Source organism: Beta vulgaris, chromosome 8, assembly GCF_026745355.1.
Source record: "Beta vulgaris subsp. vulgaris cultivar EL10 chromosome 8, EL10.2, whole genome shotgun sequence".
NCBI lineage: Eukaryota > Viridiplantae > Streptophyta > Magnoliopsida > Caryophyllales > Amaranthaceae > Beta > Beta vulgaris.
The window spans coordinates 55,515,471-55,541,906 of NC_079209.1; the positions used below are offsets into that span (position 1 = coordinate 55,515,471).

The window sequence follows — 26,436 nt, forward strand, 5'->3', positions numbered from 1 at the left end:
TACAGCGTTTTGTTATCATTTTATAAACTTAAAGTATCAATTTATAAAACTCTCCTTCCTTCTCCCTTCATTTTCCCTAAATCTTAAGAGAACCCTAATTTTTTCTCTTCTCCTCCGAACCCACCTTCATCAATGGCGAACGTTGAAGTTCTTTGCTTTAACAAGAACAAGAAAAATAAGAGGAGCAAGAACAAGGGAGAGGAGAATTATTGCACCAAAACGACAGAAGCAAAACATCAAAATGACAACAAAAACATCAATTTCTTAATCAAATCGCAGAGTTTCAAAAAATACTGATTGTTGAATATATCAAGTATGGAGGCGAGATGATGGGTAGTGGCAGGGACGCAAAGTAGAGAACACAGCAGGCAGCGCTGCAGTGACATAGGAGAGATGATCACACGTGAAAGGAAGAGAACAAATCTTCACTGAGATGGTCTCAACTAAGTTTTTTCGTTCATTCTAAGGCTGGTTGACAAAATAAATCATAGAAGTGCAAATTCCTAAAAAGTAGAAGTATATGAAGTTGTTTGGTTGACAAAATTATGGGAATTTACACTTCCTAGGAAATTCTACTTTCTTCAAAATGGAAGAAGTTACTCCCTCCGTTTCAAAAATATAAGGCACGCACGAGGTTCGAGGTTGAACTTTGACCGTTAATTACTCTCAATTTATGTTGATAAAAAAATTTAAAAAATAATATTATTATAGTATTTTTCAAGACGAATACAACGGTATAATTTTTACTTATCGTATTTGAGAGATATTTGTGGTCAAAGCAAATTTTCGTAAAGCGTAAATGCCTTATATTTTGAAACAGAGGGAGTACTTACCTAGGTCCCCCTAGGTAGGTAGAGCTTCCCATATAAAGTTCTACTTTTCATTATCAACCCCTAGGTAGGTAGAGCTTCCCATATAAAGTTCTACTTTTCATTATCAACCAAAAACAATTTTACACTTTCTAGGAATTTCAAATACATAGAAAAAATAAATTCCTAAGAACTATGACTTCCTATATACAACCAAACAAGGTCTAACCATAAACGTACTTTTATCATGAGATATAATATATAATCAAATAGCTCATACTAAGAATTTAGAGTTAAAGGTATGAGGTTGTACATTTGTAATATTCTAATTTTATAGATAACATTTCATAAGAGAGTGAATGAATTGGGATTGGCTCAAGTGGTGAGCTTTTTCATTTTCCCTATTAAGATCTAGGGTTCAATTCCTATATCAAGCATTTGCTTGGGATTTAAGGGGGTTGTGCGAGGATAACCCAGAGAAATTCTTCTTACCAATTTTTTAAAAAAATTCCATAAAAAGAGTGGAAAAAAAACATTCCATCAGAAAAGGGCAGCATGGTAGACCCTATCTTAAATAATTAATCTCATATTCTTGTACCAAGTAGTCAAGTACCCCCATATCATTGAAAGCTATGCCTAAAAGCACTCATATAATATTTACTTCTATAGTTTTATTTACAGCTAACGCGTTTTGTGGGCATCAAAAAGTCCACACGATCCATACGCGTAACTTGTAGTGCCTTCACTTTTACCAAGCTTATTAATAATATTACTATATAATTCTAACATATAATTAATCGCAAGTTACAGACTTACAGTAGTATAAAAATATACAAAACCTATCATAAGAAAATTCTCCATGTTACTCTATACAATAAACCTCTCTGTTTCTCTCTGTTTTGTTCTGTTTTATTAGAACAAACAAATTTCACTAGAAATAACAAAAACAACCAACAACAAAGATGATCATACCAATACTCATATTAGTATCATCAATTTTCTTCATTAGTGGTTTTTTAAACCTCAAATTATTCAACTCCACTAAGAATTTCTTGTTACATATCAAAAAACCCATCTTATCTTCCCCTGCATCTCCCCTGCAACCAATTTCTTCACCCAAAAAAAATCACACGATCCATTTGATCAGCAAAGATGATGATCTAAAGCGAGTTTTCGACTCGTTCGACAAGAATGGAGATGGGTCTATTACAAAAGAGGAGCTCAAAGAATCACTTAACAACATGGGTATTTTAGTGCCATTGAAGGATATTGAAGAAATGGTTGAAAATTTAGATTCTAACAAAGATGGGTTAGTTGATCTTAGTGAGTTTAGAGAGTTATATGAGTTGTTAAAGGGGATAGAAGAGAAGAAAAATGAAGAAGGTAAAAAAGTTGGTGATTTTGATGATGAAGAAGAAGATTTAAAAGAAGCTTTTAGTGTGTTTGATGGTAATAAAGATGGATTAATTACAGTGGAAGAGTTAAAATTGGTGTTATCTTCATTAGGGTTAAAAGAAGGAAATAAAGAAGAGGATTGTAAAGAGATGATTAAGAAGGTAGATGTTGATGGAGATGGTATGGTTAATTATGATGAGTTTAAGATGATGATGAGAGCTCGTTGTAGTAATGCTTCTTCAAGGTTTTGTGCATAATTTTTAGGTAATTCTAGGTTTTTATTTTTAGGTCTTTTATGTGCATGTATGTGAGTTTTGACTTTAAGGTGTTTTTTTTTTCTTTTAGGGTTGTGTAGTTTGTGTTCCAAGACTTTGTTAATATGAATTTGCTAGAGAATTAGAGTTGGGGGTTAAGATTGGGTTTTTCCTAATCTTGAGACCTTAAAATTGTAATGTGGATACATATCAATTTTACTCTTATCTCATTGAGTCATTGTTAGGTAGGTGAAAAAGAGATGAACAAGTAATTTTTGTAACTTTGTTTTTTTTTTATGTGAATATAATGTTAATATATATGACGTTCTTTTGAGAATTGTGAGTTGTGACAACTAATTCAATGTATTTTACTTTTGTTGCAAAAAAAAAAAAAAAAAAAAAAAAAAAAAACTAATGGTCTTGATATTTTATATGTTTGATTTGTATATTACGATTTTAAGATAATATGCAATGTTACATTCCTACCGTTACAGTTACAGACTACATTTTTCTCTCGTGTGGCCTCTCCTAACCTTTTCTATTTCTTAACTTATAAAAAAAAGTTGCAGACTACATTTTACAAACAACAATGTATGATATTTCGACTAGTAACGTGCCTAAACCTATATAAACACTTAGTAACATAATTAAACTTATGTAGTCATGTGTAACCATTTCTAATGTATCTTTTGTGATCTTCATTATATTGGTTCATTGCAAATCTTTCTTTTTACTCCAACAGAAGTTTATTACAAATCTCGACATACAAGTTAGCTAGATAATCATTTTCTGTTTATAAACATCAAAACCTTAAAATTATTCTTTACCATCCAAAGTTTAAGTTCTATCAAAGTTACTTATTTGAGTGTTTTAATCTCAGCATTAATTTCGAATATTTAGGTCTCCCAAGAAAAGAACTGTGTCATACAAGAATGGACAACATTCATTGTCAAAAAAAAAAGGATGACATTAAATTAAACTAGTAATGTCCAAATGCTTTTAAACCACATTCTCAGGGAAAAACAAGAAATGGGATATCAATCATCATCTACAAAAATTACTCAAAGAGACGGTCTATTTTAATATAAAAGTAGACTTAACTAAATAAATTAAACTAGTCATCGAAAGAAATTAACCTAATCATTATTCGCAAATAAGTACATGCACCCAAGTGCATGTAAAGCATGGTGCACCCTTTTTTAAACTACGTCGTTTTATCATTTTTAGAGTCTATAATTTTAAAAGATTATTGTTATTTGCTTCCTTAAATTTTGCAACTAAAGATTCCTTTTTTAAATTTGAATTTAAAATGTATATGTTCTTTTACCTTAAGTGTAGATGTTCATTTATTATATGTTCTTTTCATTATAACCTTCGTTCTTTTATAAATATAAATGTACACGTTCTTTAATTGTAAGTCATGTGTTTTTTTTTTAATGTAGAAAAATTGTTGAAAAAAATTCATGTTTTATAAACGGTATGTTCTTTTTGGGTACACAATAAGCATGGTGCACCCTAGTCCATAATCCACGCTTTGCATAATCCACGCTTTGATCATTATTGGACTAATTCTCTTTTTAATATTGAACTTATCATTACCTAATTTTAATTTAAAAGTAGGCAGTCTCTTACAAGATAAACTCATCTATCTATGACTTCCAGATATAAATAAATTTTTCATCAAACTCACGATCTAATCAATACATGTAATTACCAAACAAAAGTAATACAATTTATACAGCGGTCATTGTACTGTTTGTGGATTTTCAAAGATCAAATATACTTATACTTATAATTTGGTTCCAATAGCTATTAAATTATGACACTAATACGATCACTTCAACCACAAGGACTATAAAGCTCGAAAAGAGAATACACTAAGTTACAATGTGGATACAAAGCCATATTTTTTAGAAGATATCAGGGTTGAAACGACCAGGTATGGAGTTATTTTGCTCAGCCTGCTTCAAGTGCATCGCCAAAGCATAGTTGTTAACCTGATCAAGATAGAATGATGACTATCAGGAAACAAAATTTCGATACAGATTATTGCAACGCTTAACTTTTAATAATTACATAACATAATTGGATTTCAAACATTTTCTAGAACACTAGAAACAAGCAGAAAAAATCCCAATTCACACAGTTACAGCGAGAAAGGATCTATGTCGAAGAATATAAGAACGTGCAAAAAACCATGGTTTAATCATGTACATCATCAGTACATGTAGAAAGGCCTGGCAGTTCAACTGATTGAGCCGACACAATACACAGGACTAGTATAAGCAATATAGATAATCAGGTCGTGCTAGAAATTGCACCGGTGTGTGTGTAGGTATAACTAAGGTAGAAAGCAGAATTTGCAGACAAGGGACAGTTCCAATGGATGTTAGGGTTATTGAGTGTAGTTGACAAACCAATGATAGCAAATGGCCAGCCATTCTTAAAAATTACTGTAGTCCCCCAAGAACGACAAATTCATGCCAACTTACACATACAACATATTGTACTCTGATTTCCACCTCCCTCAACTTTCGGTGCCTTCTTATAAACATGCATAAAAGAAAGAGTTCCTCACTCATGAAACAAAGCTATTCATAGCTTGTAACAAAGAGTTTAAGAGAGAGGGGTTCATATAAAGAGCAGCCAACTCACAGAAATAAGAATTATCTAACGACCTGCTACAGTGTGATAGTAGTTAGTACACAAGAGCGGCTTGTGTGGATTATGTCTAAAGGCATAATTGGCTTTGCAGTTTTCTACATAGTGAATGATTGTTATTTAAAATGTGGCCTATCATTTAAGGATGGAGGTACTTTGGAACCCACGGGCCACAAGTCTAACATAGTTCCCCATATACCCAAGTTCTGAGTTTGAACTCTGACCTCTAGTGTTCTTATATGTTCTTGGCACTGGGACAGAAGCTGCTTAAGTTGTTGCACCTCTTGTGACTTAACTTCAAACTCTTTCTGTCGCTCATGCTGGATAGAGACAGCACGTTTCAGAATTCCGTTTTCCTGAAGTAGTGCTTGAACTTGCTCTTTCAGCATTGAGTTCTCCTGCAGGTGTGATGAAACGTAAGTATAACACAGCATTCAGCAGCAAACACGATATTTCCCTTCATTTTCCTCCCCTTCTTATTCTTGGGATAATGGGGTTGGCGATAGGGGTCTCAGACATCAGGGCCCCCAATGTTAAGGGGGCCCACCTATATTTTATTTTACTTATTAGGTTCTACTATGAGTTTAGATGGAGAAGATATTTGATAATCCAAAATTTTGCCCCTAATCTATGTACTTCTTTTTTCATATTTCATAGCTTATTTTAGTTTAGGCTCCGTTTGGTAGGGTGTAAAATATTTTCCATGAAAATGAGTTTTCCTTTTCCTTTCATTTTCCGTTGTTTGGTTTAATAAGGGGTGTAAAATAAGATTTCCATCAAGGGAGCTTTAGGTGAAAATCATTTTCCTTTCAAAATGAAGGGAAAACACATTTTCCTCCCTCTTCCTTAGCAACCTTTTACTATCCTCTTATCCATCCTCTCCCTTCCCCTTCCATTTTTCTTTTTTCCATAACTTTTTTTTACATTGAAGCAAACAAAGGAAAATTAGCTTTGCATTTGAATTTTCCATTGTAAAATGTTTTACATGAAAAATCATTCTACATTGAAAATATTTTACATCCAACCAAACGGAGCCTTAATCTTAGATATATCTTTAGTATTATGTTATATCTAAGGGTGTCTCCTTGCTAAAAATGAAATATGGAAGTACTTAAGAAAGTTAATCATTTTTTCAACCATTTTCAATAATAAGCATAAATTAGTTATCAATAATATGGGATTATGGATCCATTTCATAGCCCTATAGGGACCATGTTTAATGCTTGGCACATGGCCCGAAATTGTCTGAGACGTCTCTGGCAGTTGGGGGTTGGAGGGGAGCTCGGTGTTGAGTACAAAAATCAAACACATTGACAGATAATATAGAAGTCTAAGTGAGAGAAAAGGGGAAATGTCCAACAATTTTATGCCAGTATGTAACAAGCATGTAATAAGCCTGTCAACATATCAAGTTTATTGAAAGGAAAAATAATCACCTGCTGAAAATTTTGAGCAGTATCTGCTTTTGCATGAGCACGTATAGTTTTCTCAAAAGCCTCAAGAGCTCTTGACGCACGAATTCTTGCATCTTCCACATCAGATGCAGCGCTCATTTCCCTTACAAAAAGCTCCACCCACTCTAAACCATCCATAGGCAAATTATTTGATACTGATGGGTCTCTTGTAGATCCACCATCATCACCATGTACTAAAGAAAGAAGAATAGAGAAACTCAATTAGACTATAAAAGTGCAAGTGTTAAACTAGAGATCATGTGATGATGAACGATTCACATAAAAGACCAATTTTCCCTTTATGGTAAGCAACTCAAAAAAATTGATCACAAGCAGACACAATAGTACAAATATTCTAACGACATATCAATTAGAAAGAAGAAGCAAAAGCAACAATGTATCCAACAAAAAACCAAATAAACAACACAACACCATTTAGAAATTTTCCTCGTTCAACAACATAAGTAGGAGCATATATTCAATTATTCATATATGCCCTTTCTGCTTCTTCCAAATGCCAGAAATAGTGACACACGATCACATGCTGAACGCAAGATGTTGATATTGGAAACCTTGCTTTATAAGGAAGGTTTATTGTGTGGTCAAGTCAGAAAAGACAGTTCAAAGGGATCAAAAGATATCCCAGATTCTCCTTAACACCTGACAAATGAAGTTCGTATCTTTTTATCCCCGTGTTATACAAAAGATGCCTAAAGCTGTTATTAGTGGATTTCCAGCATCATCAAAGGAGCCATTGTAGAAAATATACCCTAGTGAAGTTGAAAAATTTTTTGGCTTCAATTGTTTAATGTTTATACTTATATTTGATAGCTTTAACTGTGTAAGGAATTTTCACAGTCTGCAAATACGTCAGGTAACATGCCACACATTATGTGTTTACTGCATAATGGAAGTGGAGACATGCGACAGCCAATTTTTAGGAAATGTAAGCCAAAAGGCATCGAGAACAGAAAAATGCAATAGTTAATTAAATTTGATTTGGTATTGATATATTCTTTTACTTTTTTTGCAATGGCAAAAGGCAAACTGCTCCTCATGCTATTTACATATAACAGCAGATGATAGCTTAAGAGGGTTGTAAATAATAATTGAGAACCCTCTGAAAAAATCTACCAAATGGGCAACTGAAGGCAAAGTAAAAAATTTATGTGCACATGTTAAACTACGAGACCATTAGTCCAAACAAATAGAAACCATATATAGAAACACAGTGAACCAGACTTATAATGCAAAAGTTAACTACCTCATACATCGAATTTACAATGGATCATCACTCTATACACACAATTGACAAGAAAATTCCATTACAACTATATATATCCATCAGAATCTCAGACCAAGTAACTGATGACCTGACAGCAATATAAAAATGGAGCCAACAAGTCCAACAGACTTGCGGCGGCACACCAGTGGCGCCTCTTTATTGCCATTGCTCAAGCCAAGAACATACGCAGCTTATCATACTCATAAGCAAGAACAAGTTTTCAGCTCAAGGCAAAATAAGCTTGGCTACAATTTAACCGCCATCTTTTGCAAGACAATATTTTATAAAATGTATCAGATATATGCATGAAAAGTTGAATTCAGTTCACAAAAAAACAAATTACAGTCCTGCTTAATACCTGTAACAAAAACCTGAGAAAGCATCTCTAGTGTGGAGAATGTGGTATATGTGAGATGACACAACCTCAAATCTTGCAGAATTTCAAGTATGACTAAGAAAACCACTTTCATTCTCGACAAATAACTGAGAAAAAATCCTCAGGGTCAAGGATGCTGCCTATGAAGCAAACTTATCTTTAGGAGGAGAAAACCATATAACAATCAACAGCGAGAGCCATGCCTCTTAACCATATATACATGCATTTTTAGTACCTTTTCCACATCACTGTACTAGAAATTAGACACTTCCCACCTAGAAAGAAGGTCTGAAGACGTTCAAAGAAAGAAAACACTTTGTTCCATGACTATTGAACAGCAAACAAGTACATGTAATTGAACCTGCCATTAGTTAGCAAAATCTGCTTCTGCGTGGGTTGATTTTAGAATTTACAAAATGACATAAAATATAGCATGATATCATTATAGGAAAACATAGCAACAGCTAAGCAAGGTACCATATAATTATGAATACCTTGTGGCTGATTGCTTGGTTGTGAATGGGTGGCTGAAGAGGAATCAGTGGTACCCAGGACATTGCCAGCACATCCTAATCGGAGGTCATTCAAGCTTTTGATAGCCAAGTCCAAATCATGTCCATTGTTCTCAAGTGTTTGCTCAATAAGCTGCAGCGGTATTCAAAAAAATGCAATTAGAACACTAATTCATCTACTTAATTTAACAAATATTAAAACACAGACATTCAGGTAGAGAGATGTAGCTGGCAATCTCAAAACCCCAAAGCATTCTGATGCGAGATTCCAACAAAAAGGGTGCAGCATAGCAGTAGCAAAAGCAAAAGCACTTGAAGTAGAGGCAAAAGGAATCAAACGGACTTTATTTGACATCAGATGCTAGATGTAATACCATATGGAATCGCTGCATCATAATGTCTGCCAGAAATCTATACCCCTTCAAGCAACTATACTAAAATGGAAATGAACAATCAATTAATTAAGCAGCAAATATTGAGGATCGAATTCAGCCATACATAATTGTGGCGCTTTAGCCACAATATAGGTTGTGCACTAGTAAACAATTGACGAAAGGTAAGACTAGCATGTTGCGTTTCATTTCTTACTCAAACAAAAAGGTTGTTTCAAGAATTTCCTAAAGAAATCACAATTAAAAAATCTGTCCTATGATGGCACTTAAAAAACCTAGTAACTTTTTTTTAAACATCAACATTTGCCTCTTCAATGCACAGAATTTTACAAATAAACCCTAGATCAACAATTCCTTCTTTAGGACATTTGCACTGGCAATCAGCCACTTTTTTTGACGAGCAGGGGTATTGGAGGATTAAATCACTTGCTCTCTAGTCCAACCTGTCTGCTGGTTGTATCCTATTTCAAAACAGATCTACACACGATACTCTCCAGACAAGTTGGAGTATCAGAGAGTAGAGAAATGATATAATTGGAGATCTGAGATATCCGAAGAAGTCTAAGAGGAGCTTCTCAGAAAAGGAGACTAGAGCAAACACAAAAAAGCAAAAGCACTAGAATACAAGTGTAAAAATCAAAAGCAAGATATTTCCCATCAGACGGTAGATACTATACCGCATGAAAACGCTTCAAAACGTCCATTGATGAAATTTTGCTGCTCATTGTAATGTTTGCCGATAACTTATACACGCTTGAAGCAACTATTCTAGGACGGAGATGAAGAATCGTCTAATTAAGCATCAAATTTGAGAAACAAATCAGTCATCCGAAACTGTCGAGACACAGCCACAAAATAGGTTGTCCATTATTAAAGGGGGGGGGGGGAATTATCAATTGGCCTAAAAACAAGATCGGTGCAAATTACTTTCCTTACAAAAAAAAAAAAAAAAGAGGTCATTCTATCCTAATATAAATGGAAATTAAATAAAAAAACACTATCCTCTGCGTCGTGACTATGTACAAAGCCAAAATAACTTCCAGCTCTTTCAATTTTTGCATAACACTCTTATTAACTTTAGCTTTAACCAACCAGCACAGACACACTTTCAAAGAGTAAATCCTCCATAGTTTAAGAGACAAACTTCCGACCACGCCACAGAATTACATAACTCAGTAAAGCTTATATTCAACCATTCAACGTAGTACATTTCCACAATGTTACGGACTCAGGCATAATCATGTTTAAGATTTACATTCATCCACAATTACTTGTCTACAGAAACAAATACCGCAGCAATTAAGAAACCAAAAACCATCCAATCAACCATAACTTAACAAACACACCATCAAAGGAAACCTTATATCACAGCAACAACATTCAAATCAATTGCAATAGAATTAAATGTCACTTTAGAGCATCAACGTAGCAATATACATCATTTAACAACATTATGCGCAAAAACGACAAATAGAAGACTTGTATTTTGGTTCAAACGAGCTATCAAAATCAATAACGAAAACAAAAAGTCAAAATAACAACGAAAGTCAAAGGAGAGAGAGAGAAGACCTTCTTGTCCATATGAGGAAAAACGGCGAAGAGGTGTTCAAGCAATAGGAAAGGCGATTGACCAATAGAACCAGAGAAGCGAACAGGAGAAGAAGAAGAACAACGAATTCGCTTCGAAGAAGACGAAGATGGCGACGGAATTTCCTCGAAAATCGACGATCTCTTTCCACACACTATTGCAGACATGTTGTGGCAAAAACCCTAAACCTAATTATAATCAAACCGATCGATTTGAGATTTCCGATTCCAATTCGAATTCCAATTTATCGCCAAAATTAACAATTCCGAATTTCTGGCGATTTAAGCACAAGATTTTAGGTTAAATTGAAGATTAAAGGAGAAATTAGGTATTTGGATTCAACCATTTGAAGAAGATGATGTTAAAGTTTTTACAAATTACTACTGTAACCATTTGTTCCACATTCTCTCTCCTCTTTTGGAGGAAACAAATGAGATAACGCCGTGTTTGGTTGGTGGAATGATGATGGTGTAGTAATGTGATTAGATGGGAAGAATGATTAAAAAAAATATAGTGAAATGAAAATTGGAGGTAAGATTCTCGTGAAAGAGAAGAAAATCTATATAGCATAAGGTTTGATCTCATGACCTCAATGTCATATATTAAAGTCTTAACCACTCAACTAAGTGATATTTGGTGGTATGATATTAAATTATAATATTAATAAATAAAAAATCTCCTTACTCGGGGCATAGCCCGGGCCTAATAACTAGTAATCTATAAAACGAAGGTAAGATGATAATGAACAAAATTCACCTAAGGCTTTATTTTTGAATCCATATGAATTATGAAAACAGTAAAAAAAATGAGAGGGGGAATTCAAACTGTAACCTATCGTTCACAGCATCTCAGTCTAAACCACTATGTCAAGACATCCTTGGTTCACCTAAGACTTTATGCATGTGGATGGTTGTGTTGTAATATGACTTTTGAGGTGAAAATCGTGAATATTAGGCTTTTTTTGTGTAACAAACTTAATAATTTATGATTAGTTTCTTTAGTTAACAAATTTCATAATTTATGATTAGGTTTTTTAGTTAACAAATTTAATGATTTATGATTAACTTTTTTTAGAGGTGATCATGGGCCGGGCCGGGCTTGGGCCGGGTCGCGGCCAAAAAAATTGCCCATTGTTCGGGCCGAATTTTTGTGTCCAAAATCCGTTAATTCGGGCCTAAATTAGCGGGCTTTTGCGGGCCAAAACGGGTCGGGCCAAAATATGGACTAAAAAGTTATTTTTGGCTTGTCCAAAGCCCGTCCAAAGCCAAAAAAAATACGACCGGGGCCGGCTGGGGCCGGCCCGCGGGCCGAAAAATTCTGCCCAAAACCCGGCCAAAAAGCGAGGCGGGTCGGGCCCGCGGGCCGAGCCAAAATGATCACCTCTAACTTTTTTTTAAAAAAGAAAAGTCACCAGAAAGTTCTCATAAAAATGATAAAAGAAAAAAGTTATGAACATTGGCTTGTGGCCAAGTAAAAAGTTATGAACATTGGCTTGTGGCCAAGTAAAATGTTGGGTAAAAAAAACCCTAGCCTCCCTTCTCTTTTTCTCTCTCTCAAACCCTAGCTTCTCGGCCCTCTCCTACCTCTTTTCATTAATTAGGGGCTGCCATGGATGTTTTCATCCATGGTAAGCCCCTTTTCCCATTTTATTTCCAATTTTTAATTTATTTTCTTGTTTTGTTCAATAAATTAGTATCTCTTTATGAGATTTTCTCAAACCCTGTTATCGGGTTTTTAGTTTCTGTTTTGGAAATCTCCTTCCCCCTGTGGGAGTTGTGAGTATGGTTCTTAATTTGTTGTTATGTATGAGAAATTATTCTCATTCGTTGAAGTGAGACTCAACATGAAGGTATTGGAATCTTAGATGCGGTCAACCTGACTCGATCAAGAATGTTCTTCCCAAACTATATCAGAATGATAGACTTCCTCATCAATAGCTGCTTGATTCAGCAAATACAAGAGGGTTGTGCTGTATTGTTCGATCTGGTTCATTGTAGTTTCTTCGAAGACGAATTTGATTTAGTCTTGTTTAATTGTATCTTGTTTTACTTTAATACCTATTGTAGATGTCGTTTGGCCTTCAATTAATGAAATTTCTCTTTAAAAAAAAAAAGTAAAATGTTGTGTTTGAAACAAGAAAAGTAAAATATGGAAGAATAAGGATTAGTTCAAGACATGTTTATAAAATCTAAAACCCAGTTATTTAAGTCATATACAGCATTTTCATTTATGATAAAATTCAAATTTCGTGAATTTTTATTTAATCGTTAGACAATATGAAAATCTACAATAATCTCATATTTTAAGGGACATATGTCATGTGGAATAGAGATTATGAGGGTAAGAGAGTATGGTAAAGATAGGAAATTGGTGGGTGGGATAGAGTCATAGAGGATTTTATTTTTTTTTCCTTATCAAACATACCCTTATTAACTCTTACTCACTCTCCCCCCTTCTTCCTTTCCATTAAGGCCCTGTTCGGCAACAGTTTTTGGATTAGCTTTTAGTGTTTTGACCGAGTCAAAACACTAATTAAGTGTTTGGCATGGTAGAGGTTGGAGTAGTGGTTAGAGTTTCAAGTAGTGTTTAGATAGCTTTTGATAAACGTTACAATTTATAGCGTTCAAGGTAAAAAAGTAGCGTTACTTTTTTTTTCTTTTTTTTTTTCTTGAAAAAATTACAAAAATCCGTGAAAATATCACCTTCTTCCTTGCTCCATCTCCAGTTCAAACACGAACTTTTTCTTGCATGGAGAAAATTCCAGATTTTTCTTACAAAAGTTGTGTTTATGCGAAATTTTTTGGGATTGTTTGAGGTGAGTGAACACGAACAAAGAAGAATTGAAGGTGCTTTCGGTGTCGGGTCTGCTTCAAAGCTTCTCGATCTCTTTGGCGTTGGCGGCGGTAGCGAAGGTGTTGGTTGTGGTGGTGGTTGCGGCAGCCGTGTCAACCATTGATGGGCTGTTTCTTACTTTCATTTTGGTTGTTTATGCTGGTGCTATGTAGAATTTATGGCTTTAGTCGGAAATTGGAATTTACAAGTTCATCAGCTTTGAATTGATTAGAAAATTATAGGGAACATTTTGCTTGCAAATTGCAGTTGAACTTACTGCTCTGAATTTCATGAATTTATTGATCTTGGACTACGGAGGAATGACAGTGTGGTTTAGTGATTGATTCAGTGGGTTCTAGGGCTTACTTGTAAAAGTGGGCTTTTATGTTGTAGTATTAGATTAGTATAATAGTCCTTTATTGCGTTGATATTCTATTCTTCTATATGAATAAGATTTATTAGTACTCGTATTTCAAAGCTTTGCTTGGTTAATTGTAGAATGATTGAGAAACATAGGTGGAGTTAAATTTTTTTTTTCTTAGGTAGATAGGCATCGATGAATTTGACATTAATGACGTGTAATTTAGAAATGATATATACAGGACAATGAAGTAAATTTACGTAAAAAAATTACCCAAAAGAGAAATGATGGATGTACCGAGAAACATCCATAAAAGAAATATGTTGCATCAATTGAGAAACACGGAAAGTATGAAGTGTATATATTTGAATGTCATCTTTAAGAGTCCCAAAATTCAATTAAATTTTATAAATTATTAAAAAAAGTAAATGCATTGCGTTCACGATATAAACATTGAATTTGACCATAAAATAATTAATCATGTTATTGAAATTAATATTATAATTAAATAATATGTCATTTTTATCTTATATAGTCTCTACAGCTACTTTTATCGAACACTTATATTTTCAATAGCTACTTTCACAGCTAAAAGCTGACAGCTACTAGCACACAACTAAAAGCTACTCGAACAGCTAACAGCTACTCCAATAGCTAACACTACTTCAACAACTACTTTTGCCGAACAGGCCCTAAGTGTAAAATAATATTTTCTTCACTTTTCTTACCCCTTACTCTTATACCACCTCCTCTAGGTATTAATTGGTGGGATAAGAGGTGTTTTTATCCCTGTCCCTCATCCCCTTAAACAAACATTACATTATAGTGGAATTTATATTGCCCCGTGTCTTAAATATCAATTTACATTTCACAATATTTTTCCACGATAAACTTCGGCAAGCGAGATTGAATTTTTTTTGAATTATGTAGTTATGACTTACACCATCTTACGATATAATGTTCATAATTATAATCTTATGTCAATTATAGTAGGAGTTAGGTTAATATGTCAATTAATTATTCACCTGCTTTAAACTTACTCTTTATCTCTATTATATAAGGAAAGAGAGGAGCAATGGTGTCCTCTTTTGAAATGTCTATTTTGTCCCTTTTCCCTTTCTAAATTACAAAAGGAATGTCAAAATCAAAATCGGCACTCAATGAAAACTGCCGAAAATTAATTTACAACACTCATTCACAAATCACTTAAAAGAAAAAACTTTACGATCACTCATACAATTGACAAAATCACGTTATAAAAATCACGCAAATCACTCAAATAATCAGGAAACTTTATTAAAACTTAAAATTAACATACAAACTAAAACTAATAACCTATAATGTCAATACATACAAAAACATTTACAAAAGTTTACTTACAAATCACTATTCTCAAGAACCATTCACAATTAATGGTGTGTCATGATAAAAAATAGAGGTGTATTTGTAGTCAAAATCAGAATTTAGAAGTTAGACAAGGAAAAAAATTATTTACTTTTTTTATAGTGTTTCCTATATATAATGAAACTTTTACATATATTTGGACCTATCTTTTTCTATTATATAATAGCGATTAATTATCAAGGTAAAAAGGTATATGTAAAATATCATTCAAGAATTCTCTATTATATAAGGGAAGGGGGAGCTATGGTGTCCCCGAATGAAAAGACTATGTTACCCTCTTCCCATTCTAAATTACAAATTCACTTACAAATCAAAGGAGGCTTCAAACAAAAATACCAAAAATATAATTATAACAATCACTCACAAGTCAACTAAAATCATAAAATTGCATAATTTACGTATGCAAATCACTAAAATGAGAAAACTTTACAAAAATTCACTTACAAACTACAACCTATGAAAAAATTGACTTGAAATCAAAGTAACTAAAAAATTATAATATTAGAAATCATAAATAAATTCAATAGAATTTCTATTTTGTTCATAGAATTTAACTTTGAAAAGTAAAAAAAAAAAAAAAACAAAAAGAATGATGAGAGACTTAAGTGACAGAAACTAAACCAATCAAATTTTGCAACAAAAAATAAATTATACTTTGTATGTCTAATGTTCAAATTTTGACTCTTATGCCGAAGAAAATCGAGTTTCTATTTCGAAAAAAATTGAAGCACGCATCGCGTGCAAAAAATTCTAGTGTCCTTTAATAGATTTGCTATTTCTCTAATACACATTTGCAAACATACGTTTGTATCGTTATATAATTAATTACATATTAGTAAAAAAATATAAAAGTTTAGTTTTTCAAATGTACATAATAAGACGAATCAATCAAGACCCCGTATGACTATATTTTATCTTACATATTAGAAAATTCTTTTTAAAATTTATTTACCTATAAATAGTGTCCAAATTAGAAATGAAAATCTATTAATAAACAGAGAGATTATTTAAGTTACCCAATGAAGCAAACGAGTTAAAACACTAAGATTTAAATCAGTGAAAGTATTGGGTCAGACCGTCTAACCAATGCTTACTGTCAGACGGACTGAGCCCAAAACTCAAACTTTTTTTTAAAAGCGATAGAGGATACAAGAAAATAATTTCTCTTTCTGTATTCTTTAACCATGCAACTTTACTCACGAAAGAACCAAAATTAGGAGTCAAGTTCAACCCATCAACGCTCATTAGCTTCATGATTGCCCTCGGCGTCGCATCATGAAGACCGACGGAATCAACTACATCTACGAATGCTTTGTGAAGGTGCAGTGTCCAAATCAGTCTCCCCCGCTTTGAGGTTCTTTCTTCTCCCGTTGAATTTGATGTTGAAGTTAGTGAAGTGGAATGCGATTCGCAGAAATGAAGGTTCTTTTGATTATGGGAGATGTTAGGTAGGATCTTTTATGGTGAATTGATTTATAATTTCAGTTCATTGCTCTATTCTTTCAGTTGGTTGGTTTATCCTTTCATTTGATGTTTTTATTTCATTTAGACATTTCTACCTTTCATTTGGTATTTTTGATTTTGTTTTTCTTTGATTTTTTGATGTTTTCAGTTGATTATTGTATTCTTTCAGTTGAAACCAACTGAACAAAAATTGAAACCAATTGAAAAAGAATTGAAACCAACTGAAAAAAATTTGAAACCAACTGAAAGTCGTCCGACCAAATATTATGGTCAAACGCGTTTGACCCAATACCTTCTCCTTAAAATAAGGGTGGAACATGTAAGGGAATTGTAGTGATGTACCAAACCAAACTGTTTCGATTCTTTTGTCAATTCATAATATGCCCAGGCCCAACTATCATAAACATTTGGTCCACTCTAAAGCTGTGTTTGATGTTGGCAAAATTACCATATTCTCTCTGTTAAATACTACCTCCGTTCTTTTTTAGTTACAACGTTTGACAAATTGCATTATTCATGTTCTCTTATTTGACCACATTTATTGATTTATATGTTAAACAAAATATAGTCATGTGGGGTCTTGTTTGATTCGTTTCGATGTAAGCAATTTCATAATGTCAAATTTTTATAATTTTTACTTACATACAATTAGAGATAAAACGATTTAAAATTGTACATTGGCAAGCGTGAAAGTCAAAACATTGCAACTAATATAAATAAAAACAAAGGTAGTATGTATATCTGAGTGTTTTTAACTCTACCCAATCTTCCAATCATATGGTAAGTATAATAGTATGACCTATTTAGTGATTTCTTTATCGTCACTATCCAATCAACAAGTAGTTTGTCTCTACAAATTTGATTTTTTTCTCTATGTATGATATATATAGCTTAATTTGCAAGTGTTCCAATGTAATACTGACACTAGAGTATGTACAATGAGGCTCTTCAACTAGCTCTCCAACTAGCTCTTCAAGGAGAGAGAAAATGGAGAGCCACCTCTTACCCAACAATGGGGCTCTTGGGTGTGTCTTGGGTGTCTCTCCATGGATACACTTTGCAAAAGGGCTCTTGGGGGAAATACCATTTGGGTTGATGGAGAGATGGCTCTCCAATGTGTGGGACCCACTTTTTATTGTAATTACTTCAATTCTATTTTCTTCATGCAACCATTTAATGATCTTTTCTATAAAAATTAAAAAAAAGATGGTAATAATTATTATGCCAACAAGTATAATTTTCCTTTATCTATAAAATGAACCTAATATTGAATATTTAAAAATTAGTTTTTCATGTTGTAGGTTAATTCTTCATTCCATGCCAAATTTATGAAAATTAAATATTAGCACTCATAATTATATTGTTTTTTAAAAATTCTACTTTGCTTAAATTATGAAAAAGATTAATTTGTAATTATATTTAATTTACATGAATAACTTAATTTATATAACTTTGATCATAATATGAAATGAGGTTCATTTATTGACATGGGGACCACAAAATAATAAAAAGTTGAATGGAGAGCTCTTTAAAGGGTTTTATTGTTGTTGGGTGTTTTTAGACATGGCTCTTGAGAGTAACTTGAAGAGAGAGAATAGGAGAGAGAGTGTGGAGAGCTAGTTGGAGAGACACCAACCATTGTACATGCTCTAACTACTCATCATTTAGCACTTTTCCTTTCCTTTCCATAAATGGTGAGGGCCTACAAATTTAGGGAGGGGGAAATTTTATCCCTCTTTTTCTAGCAAATTAAGGATTACTATTTACTCGGTTCAAAGACAAATATAATACTTCCTCCGTTTCTTTTTACTTGCAACGGTTTGATTTTTACACTATTCACCAACTCTACTTAGTTTATGTTTGGTTATTTATAGTTAAGGAAAAACATATTCATGTGGAATCTTGTTAGATTTGTCTGAATGTGTATTTTTTGAATATATACTTTTTATAATTTTTATTTATCGGTAATTAAACTTATTGATGGTTGAAATTATGCATTGGAAAGCGTGAAAGTCAAACTGTTGCAAGTAAAAAAAAAACAGAGGAAGTAATAACAACAACAATAATAATAATAATATAGTTATTACCAATTCTTTTACTGGTTTAATTATATCATAGGAATAACTTTTTTACTTTAAAAGGCCTAAATGGATTGGTTATATAAAAGTGATCCATTTAAGGTAAAAAGTTATCTGTCAAACGAAATTAACTATTTGTTCTAAATATGTTACTTTACTTATATAAAAGTGATCCATATAAGGTTAAAAGTTAGCCTTTGTTTAAGAGTAAACCTTCTTGACTTGAAAAATTATCCATTTTGACTTAAAAATGACCTATTTTGACTTAAAGTAAACTTGTCTGGCAATAAATTTATTATACACCTGGTGGATGGTGCACATAATACTAATTATTTATTTATTTAATTAATTTCAACCCTCGATATTCAATGACTCATCTTGGCCATTGATTGTATTGACCTTTAAAAAATTTATCGAAAACTAGATGAATAGTAAATTGTGAATTTATTAATGTATAATTGTTAGTTTTTATTTTAGTTAAATTATAAAAGTTAATTAAATAAATAATGTAGGTTTTAGATTAAAAATGAATGTTTTAAATTAGACAAGTTATCATGAATACAATTTTATTGTTGAGATTGGAAAATTATTCACTTATTTATTTATTATTATTATTATACAATAAGAACAATTTCACTATTGCATTTTTTATAAAAAGTGTATGATACTATGATCCAACAAAATTAGTAGAATAAAAAGAAAGCATTTGTACACAAAAAGAAATGTTGTTACGTGTAAAAGGTTAATATCAATTTATGATCCAAAACTTTGAGTTTAGGTAATGTTAACTAATGGATTGTTAAAGATATTAATGGTCAATATTATGTATTGATATATCTAAAAATTAGAGTTGAACAATTTTTTTGACAACAACAAAAAAGAAGTTTTAAGAAAACAATATTTGTAAAAGTTTTACAATGATAAAAATAAAAAAAGAACAATATCTGTAAGATACTTATTGTAGTTGCCCATAAAATGAGCCGTGTTAGAGATGGATTAATCACAATTCACAATATAAATTTCTAGTTGATCAACCCAAAACATTAACATAATTTTCTGTTGTTAAATGAAATGACATCTCACCCTCTTTCTTTAAATTTTCTTTGTTGTTGCACTAAAATTTAAATCCTCTACTGTATTTAGCTAAGATGATGTGCATAAACTTGAATTTCTTTTCCTTTGAAGCTGGTGGAGGGGTCGATGAGACAGGATTTGCACATTTGCAGTCAGATATGCTCTGACTCCCTTTTATACGATCTTTGACTATATAATCCTTTTCTCTCATTCCCTTTTTGTCTCTAGATTGTGAATGAGTCGCGGTAGATGTTAATTAACTTAGTTGGTTGGATTTTGGAGTATTGAGATAATTGATTGATTTCTAATATTAGGTTTTACATCCGATTTTATTACTATATTTATTTATAGTACCATGTACAAAAAGGTACATGTAAAACGATATGCATCATCTCTAATACAATTAATTAATAAGTTTAAATGTCACAAAATGTATATTTAATAATTGCGTTTTTGTGTTAATACGTGATTCTATATGGGTATTGGAAAATTATGAAATAATATAAGGCAAATCATCGAGAATTATATGTCAGGCCCTATATGCCAAATAGAGTATGCATAATCTAGGATTACTTTTAACTTTTCTACAACCCTTAAAACTACACAACTAGGTTAGGAGACCCTCTGCACGAGGAGAGCTCTTACCTTATCAGTTACAAGGATATTAAGGAGAGTGGAAGCAGTCCAATCTTCTATAGAGATATGACTATCTACTAAATGACCAACATTAGTTATCCAATCCATTGCCTTGTTGGCTTCTCGGTAGACATGACGAATATCTCATGACTTAAAAGCTCTGAGGAGAGAGTGAACGTCACGGATGATGTTGGAAATCTGCTATGGAGGGGACCATATCCCTTTGCCTGAGTTGATGATCATAAGATTTTATCCCTCGATAAAGATGTGCTTAATATGATTTTGAAGAGCTAGTTATGAGAATACCCTGGTGCAGAGCCGTTGCTTCACTATGAAGACCGAGGAGGAGCCGAGATTGATTGTTGAGGCTCTGAGGAGATCCGAGCAAAATCCCGAATGATAATAGATGCTGCTGCTGATGAATTGCCACGAACAGAGCCATCGAAGTTGAGTTTGAAAGATTGTGGAGGGGGAGGCTCCGAGGCCACGAGGATGGAGTCGTATGATGATGATATGTTAACCAAGTAGTTTTAAGTACAATAAAAAACTTCCGTTGGCAATACCGTCCACGTAGGATAGCACGTCCAATTTGGTTTTAATTTATTCTTTGGACTAAAGGTGGAATCAATTCCTTATTTACCGTCCACGTAGGACATCATGCCAGAAATTTGGTTTTTCTTTATCGTACTTAAGTAACTCAGACCAGAGGTTAACCACAATGAGCCACAAATTTGAATAGTGGTTAATGGAAATGGGAAACCGCTACGTAAAGTAGCGGTTCATTTACCATGACCACTACTCTTAGTAGCGGTTCATAGTACTCCCCTTAAGCACAGATAAGGCACTAAACGCATGGAAACAACTAAGGCACTTGAACCGCTACTAGAAGTAGCGGTTTCTTCTTGTAAATCCCTACTCCATGTAGCGGTTCATATAAAAGTTTACCGCTACTCTACGTAGTGGTATGCTATGTCGAAAAGAAAATTTCAGCGTGTTATCCTACGTACAGTTTTTTGATTCGATGTTATCCTACGTACATGATAGGTAGAAAATTCAACTTTTACGCATAGATTGAATTAAAACTCTATTTGATGATACGTTTGTTATATGTAGGAAAAAATTCTGGTAAGTTTTCTATAAAATTTCACCCCGCCAAAAACCAAGAAAAATAACCAAAACCCACAGAAAAAGAAAGAAAGAAAGTAGTTTTTGTAACACAATGAGGAGATATGGTGATGATGATGATGATTGATGATACCCTGCAATCTCCAACAGCAACAAACAACAACAACAATCTCTTTCACTCCTTCTCTCTCCTCTCTCACTTTCTCTCTCTCTCTCCCATTATGATAAAAAATCACTCTTTATCAAATTTCCTCTTATTTCCCTCTCATGCCCAACAATTATTTTGATATATAAGCTTATAACTAACTACCCCATGAAACCCACCTATCTTATTACAAAATTCAAAGGAGAAAAAACCCAAAAAGAAACAACACAAATAGTGTAAAAAATAAGTAAACAAGTTAAATTTATTCCAAAAATGGAGAAAAAGTGTGGTTGTTGGGCAGTTTTGCGCAGAAATGTTAGAGGTTCCTGCAAATCTTCTGCTTCCAAAAATTCTGCTAATTCTATACCTCGTTCTAGCCTTGTTTATGATGCAGGTCTCATAAATTTCCATTTTTTTTGGTTTAACTTCAAACTGATTGTGATTGATTTATTCCCTTTTTTTTATGGGTTGTTGTTTGATTCTTTTTTTCTGAAAGTAGATTTTGATCACATGAACTTTTTACCATCTGGGTATAAATTTTGTTCTTTTTTACCCTTTCTGGGTTAGAATTTGCTGAAAGTTTTTCCAAAGTTGTTGGCTTTATTTTTTGTTTGATTTGATGTCTAAATTGCCTAATTTTAATGTATGTGGGAAGAATTTACTACCCATTTATGTAATTGTTTAAAATTTTGATATGTAAAGAGTCTCATTTGATCAAACTGCTAAAATCCACTTTTTCTTTTGTCATGATCCATAACTTATTCCTCAAAATAGGTCAGAAGCTAGTAAAAAGTGACATTTCTGAATTTAGGTCAGTTAGTTTTGGTGCAAATTATGGAAATCCCAGTTCTTACTTCTTTGATTGCTGCTTTACATAGTACTTTTGAGTCTTCTTGTTATTTATGGAATTAGACATCTTTGTACTAAAGTAGAAATATCAATTTTTTTGTCTTCTTTTTGGTGCTTGATTTCCAAAAAATGAAGCATATTATATGGTAGAAATTTAATTTGAGATTATTTTGTGATTATGAATGCAGCTGCTGAAACCAGGTATCTGAATGCTAGCAATAGGGAAATGTGTGTACCAAATGATGATCCTCAGCTTCCCTCGGATCCCCCTGATCCACCAGGACCACCACCTTTAGAAACAAAACCACCTCCTCAACTCCTCCAATTCACATTTCAGGAACTAAAATCGGCCACCGGAAACTTTAGGCCCGATAGTATACTCGGGGAGGGCGGTTTTGGGTATGTTTTTAAGGGATGGATTGAAGAGAATAGCACATCACCTGCAAAACCAGGGACTGGAATTACTGTTGCTGTTAAAAGTTTGAAGCCAGATGGTCTCCAAGGTCACAGAGAATGGGTGGTTAGTGAATTTTACTTGGAATTAGTTGTGTTTAAGGCCGTGATCACTTCACCTCGTTTTTACTGATTAAAATTGATTGAAACTGATTTGGTGATTTATTGAATAGAACTGTTTTTGACTGATTGAAATTGATTTTAATTAAGTTGAAGTGAACAGGGAAAATGAGGTTTGTTTAAGTGCATTTCGGACATAAGTTGTATGCTTAATGTGTTTGATGAATGCAGGCTGAAGTTGATTTTCTTGGGGAACTTCATCATCCAAATCTTGTTAAGCTCATTGGGTATTGTAGTGAAGATGATCAGAGACTTCTTGTATACGAGTTCATGACTCGTGGAAGTCTCGAGAACCATCTCTTTCGAAGTAAGCACCTTATAAAAAAAGTTGCATACTACTATATCATAAGTTCCATTGAATTACTTGTTAGAATTTGAGAGAATTTTAGATGTTGAAACCAGTTAGTTAATACATCCACATCAATTTTTTCTTCACAGAGTGGAATTCCTATGAAGTAATGAAGCTAATGAAAAAGTAAACATAATTTACGATATTAGAAAAATATCTTAGTATTGTTCGGTTTCATTAGTTTATGAAGAAGTATCTTCGTTGTCGAAATCAGTTCTAGGTACTAGTAGGTAGTTAAGTTCAGATAAGTCAAAATCAGTTGAATAGATTACGCCCTTTTAATAAAAGATTGTATCATGCCTTTTGTTACATTTTCATCAATTATTGGATGTACTGATACATTATAAACATTTTTGTGGAATGAAACAAAATACTATACTATGAAAGATGTCATGTTTTTGTTGAGCAAATTGACCATTGTAGCTCTGAATTATTGCTGACTTTTGGTTCTTATAACATGATTTTAACCCTTTCCCAAATACAAGCTTATTTTGTAAGTAACTTGTTGAACTTAGCTACTAGGTTTGACTATTCAAATACCTTATACATTGTTCATTCTTTGAAGGAACTATGCCTCTTTCATGGTCGAGCAGAATGAAGATAGCACTTGGTGCAGCTAAAGGATTAGCATTTCTTCATGGGAACCGGGAGCCTGTCATTTACCGAGATTTTAAGACCTCGAATATATTGCTTGATTTGGTAATATATCGAGAAATGAACCGAACCTTCTTTCTAATTCCTGCTTAATCTACTTAATTACACTCCTAATTTCTAAGTTTTGCATTTTGTAGGAGTTCAATGCAAAGCTCTCAGATTTTGGTCTTGCCAAGGCAGGGCCTCAGGGGGACAAAACCCATGTTTCTACTAGAGTGGTAGGAACATATGGTTATGCTGCACCGGAATACGTGATGACAGGTACACATCCTTTAACCCATAGATTTTCTTCATATACCATTACTTTTTTCTGGTATCACTTGATCTAGAAGCTCTGTTTGGAATTAGGAGTTAGAATATTAAAAGATGATGTAAAAGATTGGTGTGTTCTATTCAACCGATTAAACTTATTTAGATAAGTCAAAATTAATTGAACAAAAACACTTCAGTAAGCATTTGAGAAGAAAATTTTGGAATAGTAGATAATAAGTTGTGCAATTTGTCCCCTGAAAATATTGGACTTAACGATTGATTATCGAGGCTGCTTTCCTTCATCTCTGTTACCCTAGTGCCGTTTCTGATAGAGTATAAATCTATTCCTGGGGCCTCAATCATAAGCTTAAGCTCATAGTGGGAGTCCCAAGAATAGATTAATACTCTATCACTCCCCCCACGCGAGAGCCCATTGGGCTTGAAGTGTGAGATAGTATGATAGATATTTTGGTTTATTATTTAAGCTTAGGTACGTATACATTTCTTGCATTAGTCACTTATGGTTTTAAACATAATTTTCCTTTCATTTCTTTGTGTAGGGCACTTGACATCTAAGAGCGATGTTTACAGCTTTGGTGTAGTGCTACTTGAGATCCTAACCGGGAGGAGATCAATGGACAAGAAACGGCCTAGTGGTGAGCAAAACCTTGTTACTTGGGCTCGGCCATATCTAACAGACAAGCGGAAGCTATATCATATAGTTGATCCTCGTTTGGAGCTCAACTATTCTATTAAAGGTGTGCAAAAGGTCTCCCAATTGTCTTATAGCTGCCTTAATCGAGACCCTAAATCCCGTCCTTCAATGGATGAAATAGTGAAGGTCCTCATCCCATTGCTAGACCTTAACGACATGGCAATTATATCATATCAATCGCGGTTATCTCAACCAGGGAGGCGAAGAAAAAAGTCTGATGGACATGTACTTAATATGTCTTCCCACCCCCTTCAGATTAGGAATATTAGGAACTCTCCCTTGAATTCTGGTAAGCATCATCCTTGCTAATAGTTTATCATAATTTGATCATTCTTCCCTTCTGAGTTGTGTTATTGGAAGATTCTCTCCGAAAACTTGATGATTTCGCGAAAGGATGAATCACGTTGAAGTTGATCAGGACTAATGATGCTTCATAGATCCACCCTTATAAAATTTTTTTCTTCATTTTTTAGCTTGCAAATTGTAGCACCTTTTGGATATTTCTTAAGAATGATTTAGTGTGCTAATAGCTCAATTTCACTCAATATATGAGTTTTGAATGTTGCCTGTGCTAATTTCACAGTTTCTTCCAACAGGTAAGTTATGTTTGAAATCATTATTGTTGCTTTTAGAGTAAGCTTCTTGTTTTCGAAAGTATGTATTAAGATCTAAGGTGCATTTTCTTCACCTTAAAATGATACGTTATTATAAGATCAGTAAAGTCTATTTTAGCTATAAATAAAAGGTGAAATTAGAGCTGATTAGGTTCAATCAAGTCTAATAAAGCTTAGTTGAGACAAATTTAGCTTTAGCGAATACACTCTATAGCCCTAAGTTAACATGTGAACACATGTCCACTAAAGATGGATAGCTGAGGGCCTGTTCGGTATTAGTGTAGTTTTCTGTTTTCTGTTTTTCTTTTTCATTTTCAAAGTCATATGATATATATCCTATAATGAATAAAAAATTAGTCAAATTTATTAGAAACATGATGATTTTGAAAACTGGTAATGAAAAAGTGAAAATCACTTTTTGTGGTTTCCTATTTTTGGTTTTTAGTTTTCAAAAAAACTGAAAATTGAAAACAAAAAACGATAACGTACGAGTCCTAAATTACTCGTTTGGTTTTTAGAGTCCATAAACCTCTTTAGATATTGGAGTATCTTTTTATTTAAATATGTGGAGGTTATTGGAATATG

General features: G+C 33.2%; 3 protein-coding genes across 7 annotated transcripts; 2 read left to right on the forward strand and 1 right to left on the reverse strand.

The window, feature by feature from the left end:
• Window positions 1-1,599: 1,599 nt before the first annotated feature.
• Window positions 1,600-2,795, forward strand: LOC104901985 (calmodulin-like protein 7). The gene has a single exon (XM_010689625.4). It carries the CDS (start codon window positions 1,772-1,774, stop codon window positions 2,459-2,461), a length of 690 nt encoding a protein of 229 aa, XP_010687927.1. The 5' UTR covers window positions 1,600-1,771; the 3' UTR covers window positions 2,462-2,795.
• A 1,357-nt stretch (window positions 2,796-4,152) lies between these two features.
• Window positions 4,153-11,239, reverse strand: LOC104901986 (hypothetical protein). 5 transcript variants are annotated; one of them, XM_048634573.2, is made up of 7 exons: window positions 10,708-11,230; window positions 9,816-9,929; window positions 9,121-9,180; window positions 8,729-8,879; window positions 6,556-6,767; window positions 5,344-5,517; window positions 4,153-4,455 (listed from the first exon to the last, which is right to left on the reverse strand). In XM_048634573.2, the coding sequence occupies exons 1-7, from the start codon at window positions 10,891-10,893 to the stop codon at window positions 4,369-4,371; spliced, it is 984 nt and encodes a 327-aa protein (XP_048490530.1). In that variant the 5' UTR covers window positions 10,894-11,230; the 3' UTR covers window positions 4,153-4,368. The 5 variants fall into 5 exon arrangements, with proteins under 5 accessions (XP_048490530.1, XP_048490533.1, XP_048490531.1 ...); XM_048634576.1 differs by lacking the exon at window positions 5,344-5,517 and having other exon boundaries at window positions 10,708-11,239; XM_048634574.2 differs by lacking the exon at window positions 9,121-9,180 and having other exon boundaries at window positions 10,708-11,229.
• A 10,483-nt stretch (window positions 11,240-21,722) lies between these two features.
• LOC104901987 (serine/threonine-protein kinase PBL34) lies at window positions 21,723-25,812 on the forward strand. The gene is made up of 6 exons (XM_010689627.4): window positions 21,723-22,239; window positions 22,883-23,214; window positions 23,439-23,574; window positions 24,182-24,315; window positions 24,408-24,531; window positions 25,083-25,812. Exons 1-6 carry the CDS (start codon window positions 22,119-22,121, stop codon window positions 25,544-25,546), a joined length of 1,311 nt encoding a protein of 436 aa, XP_010687929.1. The 5' UTR covers window positions 21,723-22,118; the 3' UTR covers window positions 25,547-25,812.
• Window positions 25,813-26,436: the final 624 nt, after the last annotated feature.

Coding starts and splice junctions, on each gene's coding strand:
- LOC104901985 (XM_010689625.4), top strand. CDS start 1,772: ATGATCATACCAATACTCATATTAGTATCATCAATTTTCTTCATTAGT.
- LOC104901986 (XM_048634573.2), bottom strand. CDS start 10,893: ATGTCTGCAATAGTGTGTGGAAAGAGATCGTCGATTTTCGAGGAAATT. Junction 9,930..10,707: donor TTCCTCATATGGACAAGAAG/GTCTTCTCTCTC, acceptor ATGCTTAATTAG/ACGATTCTTCATCTCCGTCC. Junction 6,768..8,728: donor ACCAAGCAATCAGCCACAAG/GTATTCATAATT, acceptor TTCTTTCTTTAG/TACATGGTGATGATGGTGGA.
- LOC104901987 (XM_010689627.4), top strand. CDS start 22,119: ATGGAGAAAAAGTGTGGTTGTTGGGCAGTTTTGCGCAGAAATGTTAGA. Junction 23,215..23,438: donor AAGGTCACAGAGAATGGGTG/GTTAGTGAATTT, acceptor TGATGAATGCAG/GCTGAAGTTGATTTTCTTGG. Junction 24,532..25,082: donor ACCGGAATACGTGATGACAG/GTACACATCCTT, acceptor TTCTTTGTGTAG/GGCACTTGACATCTAAGAGC.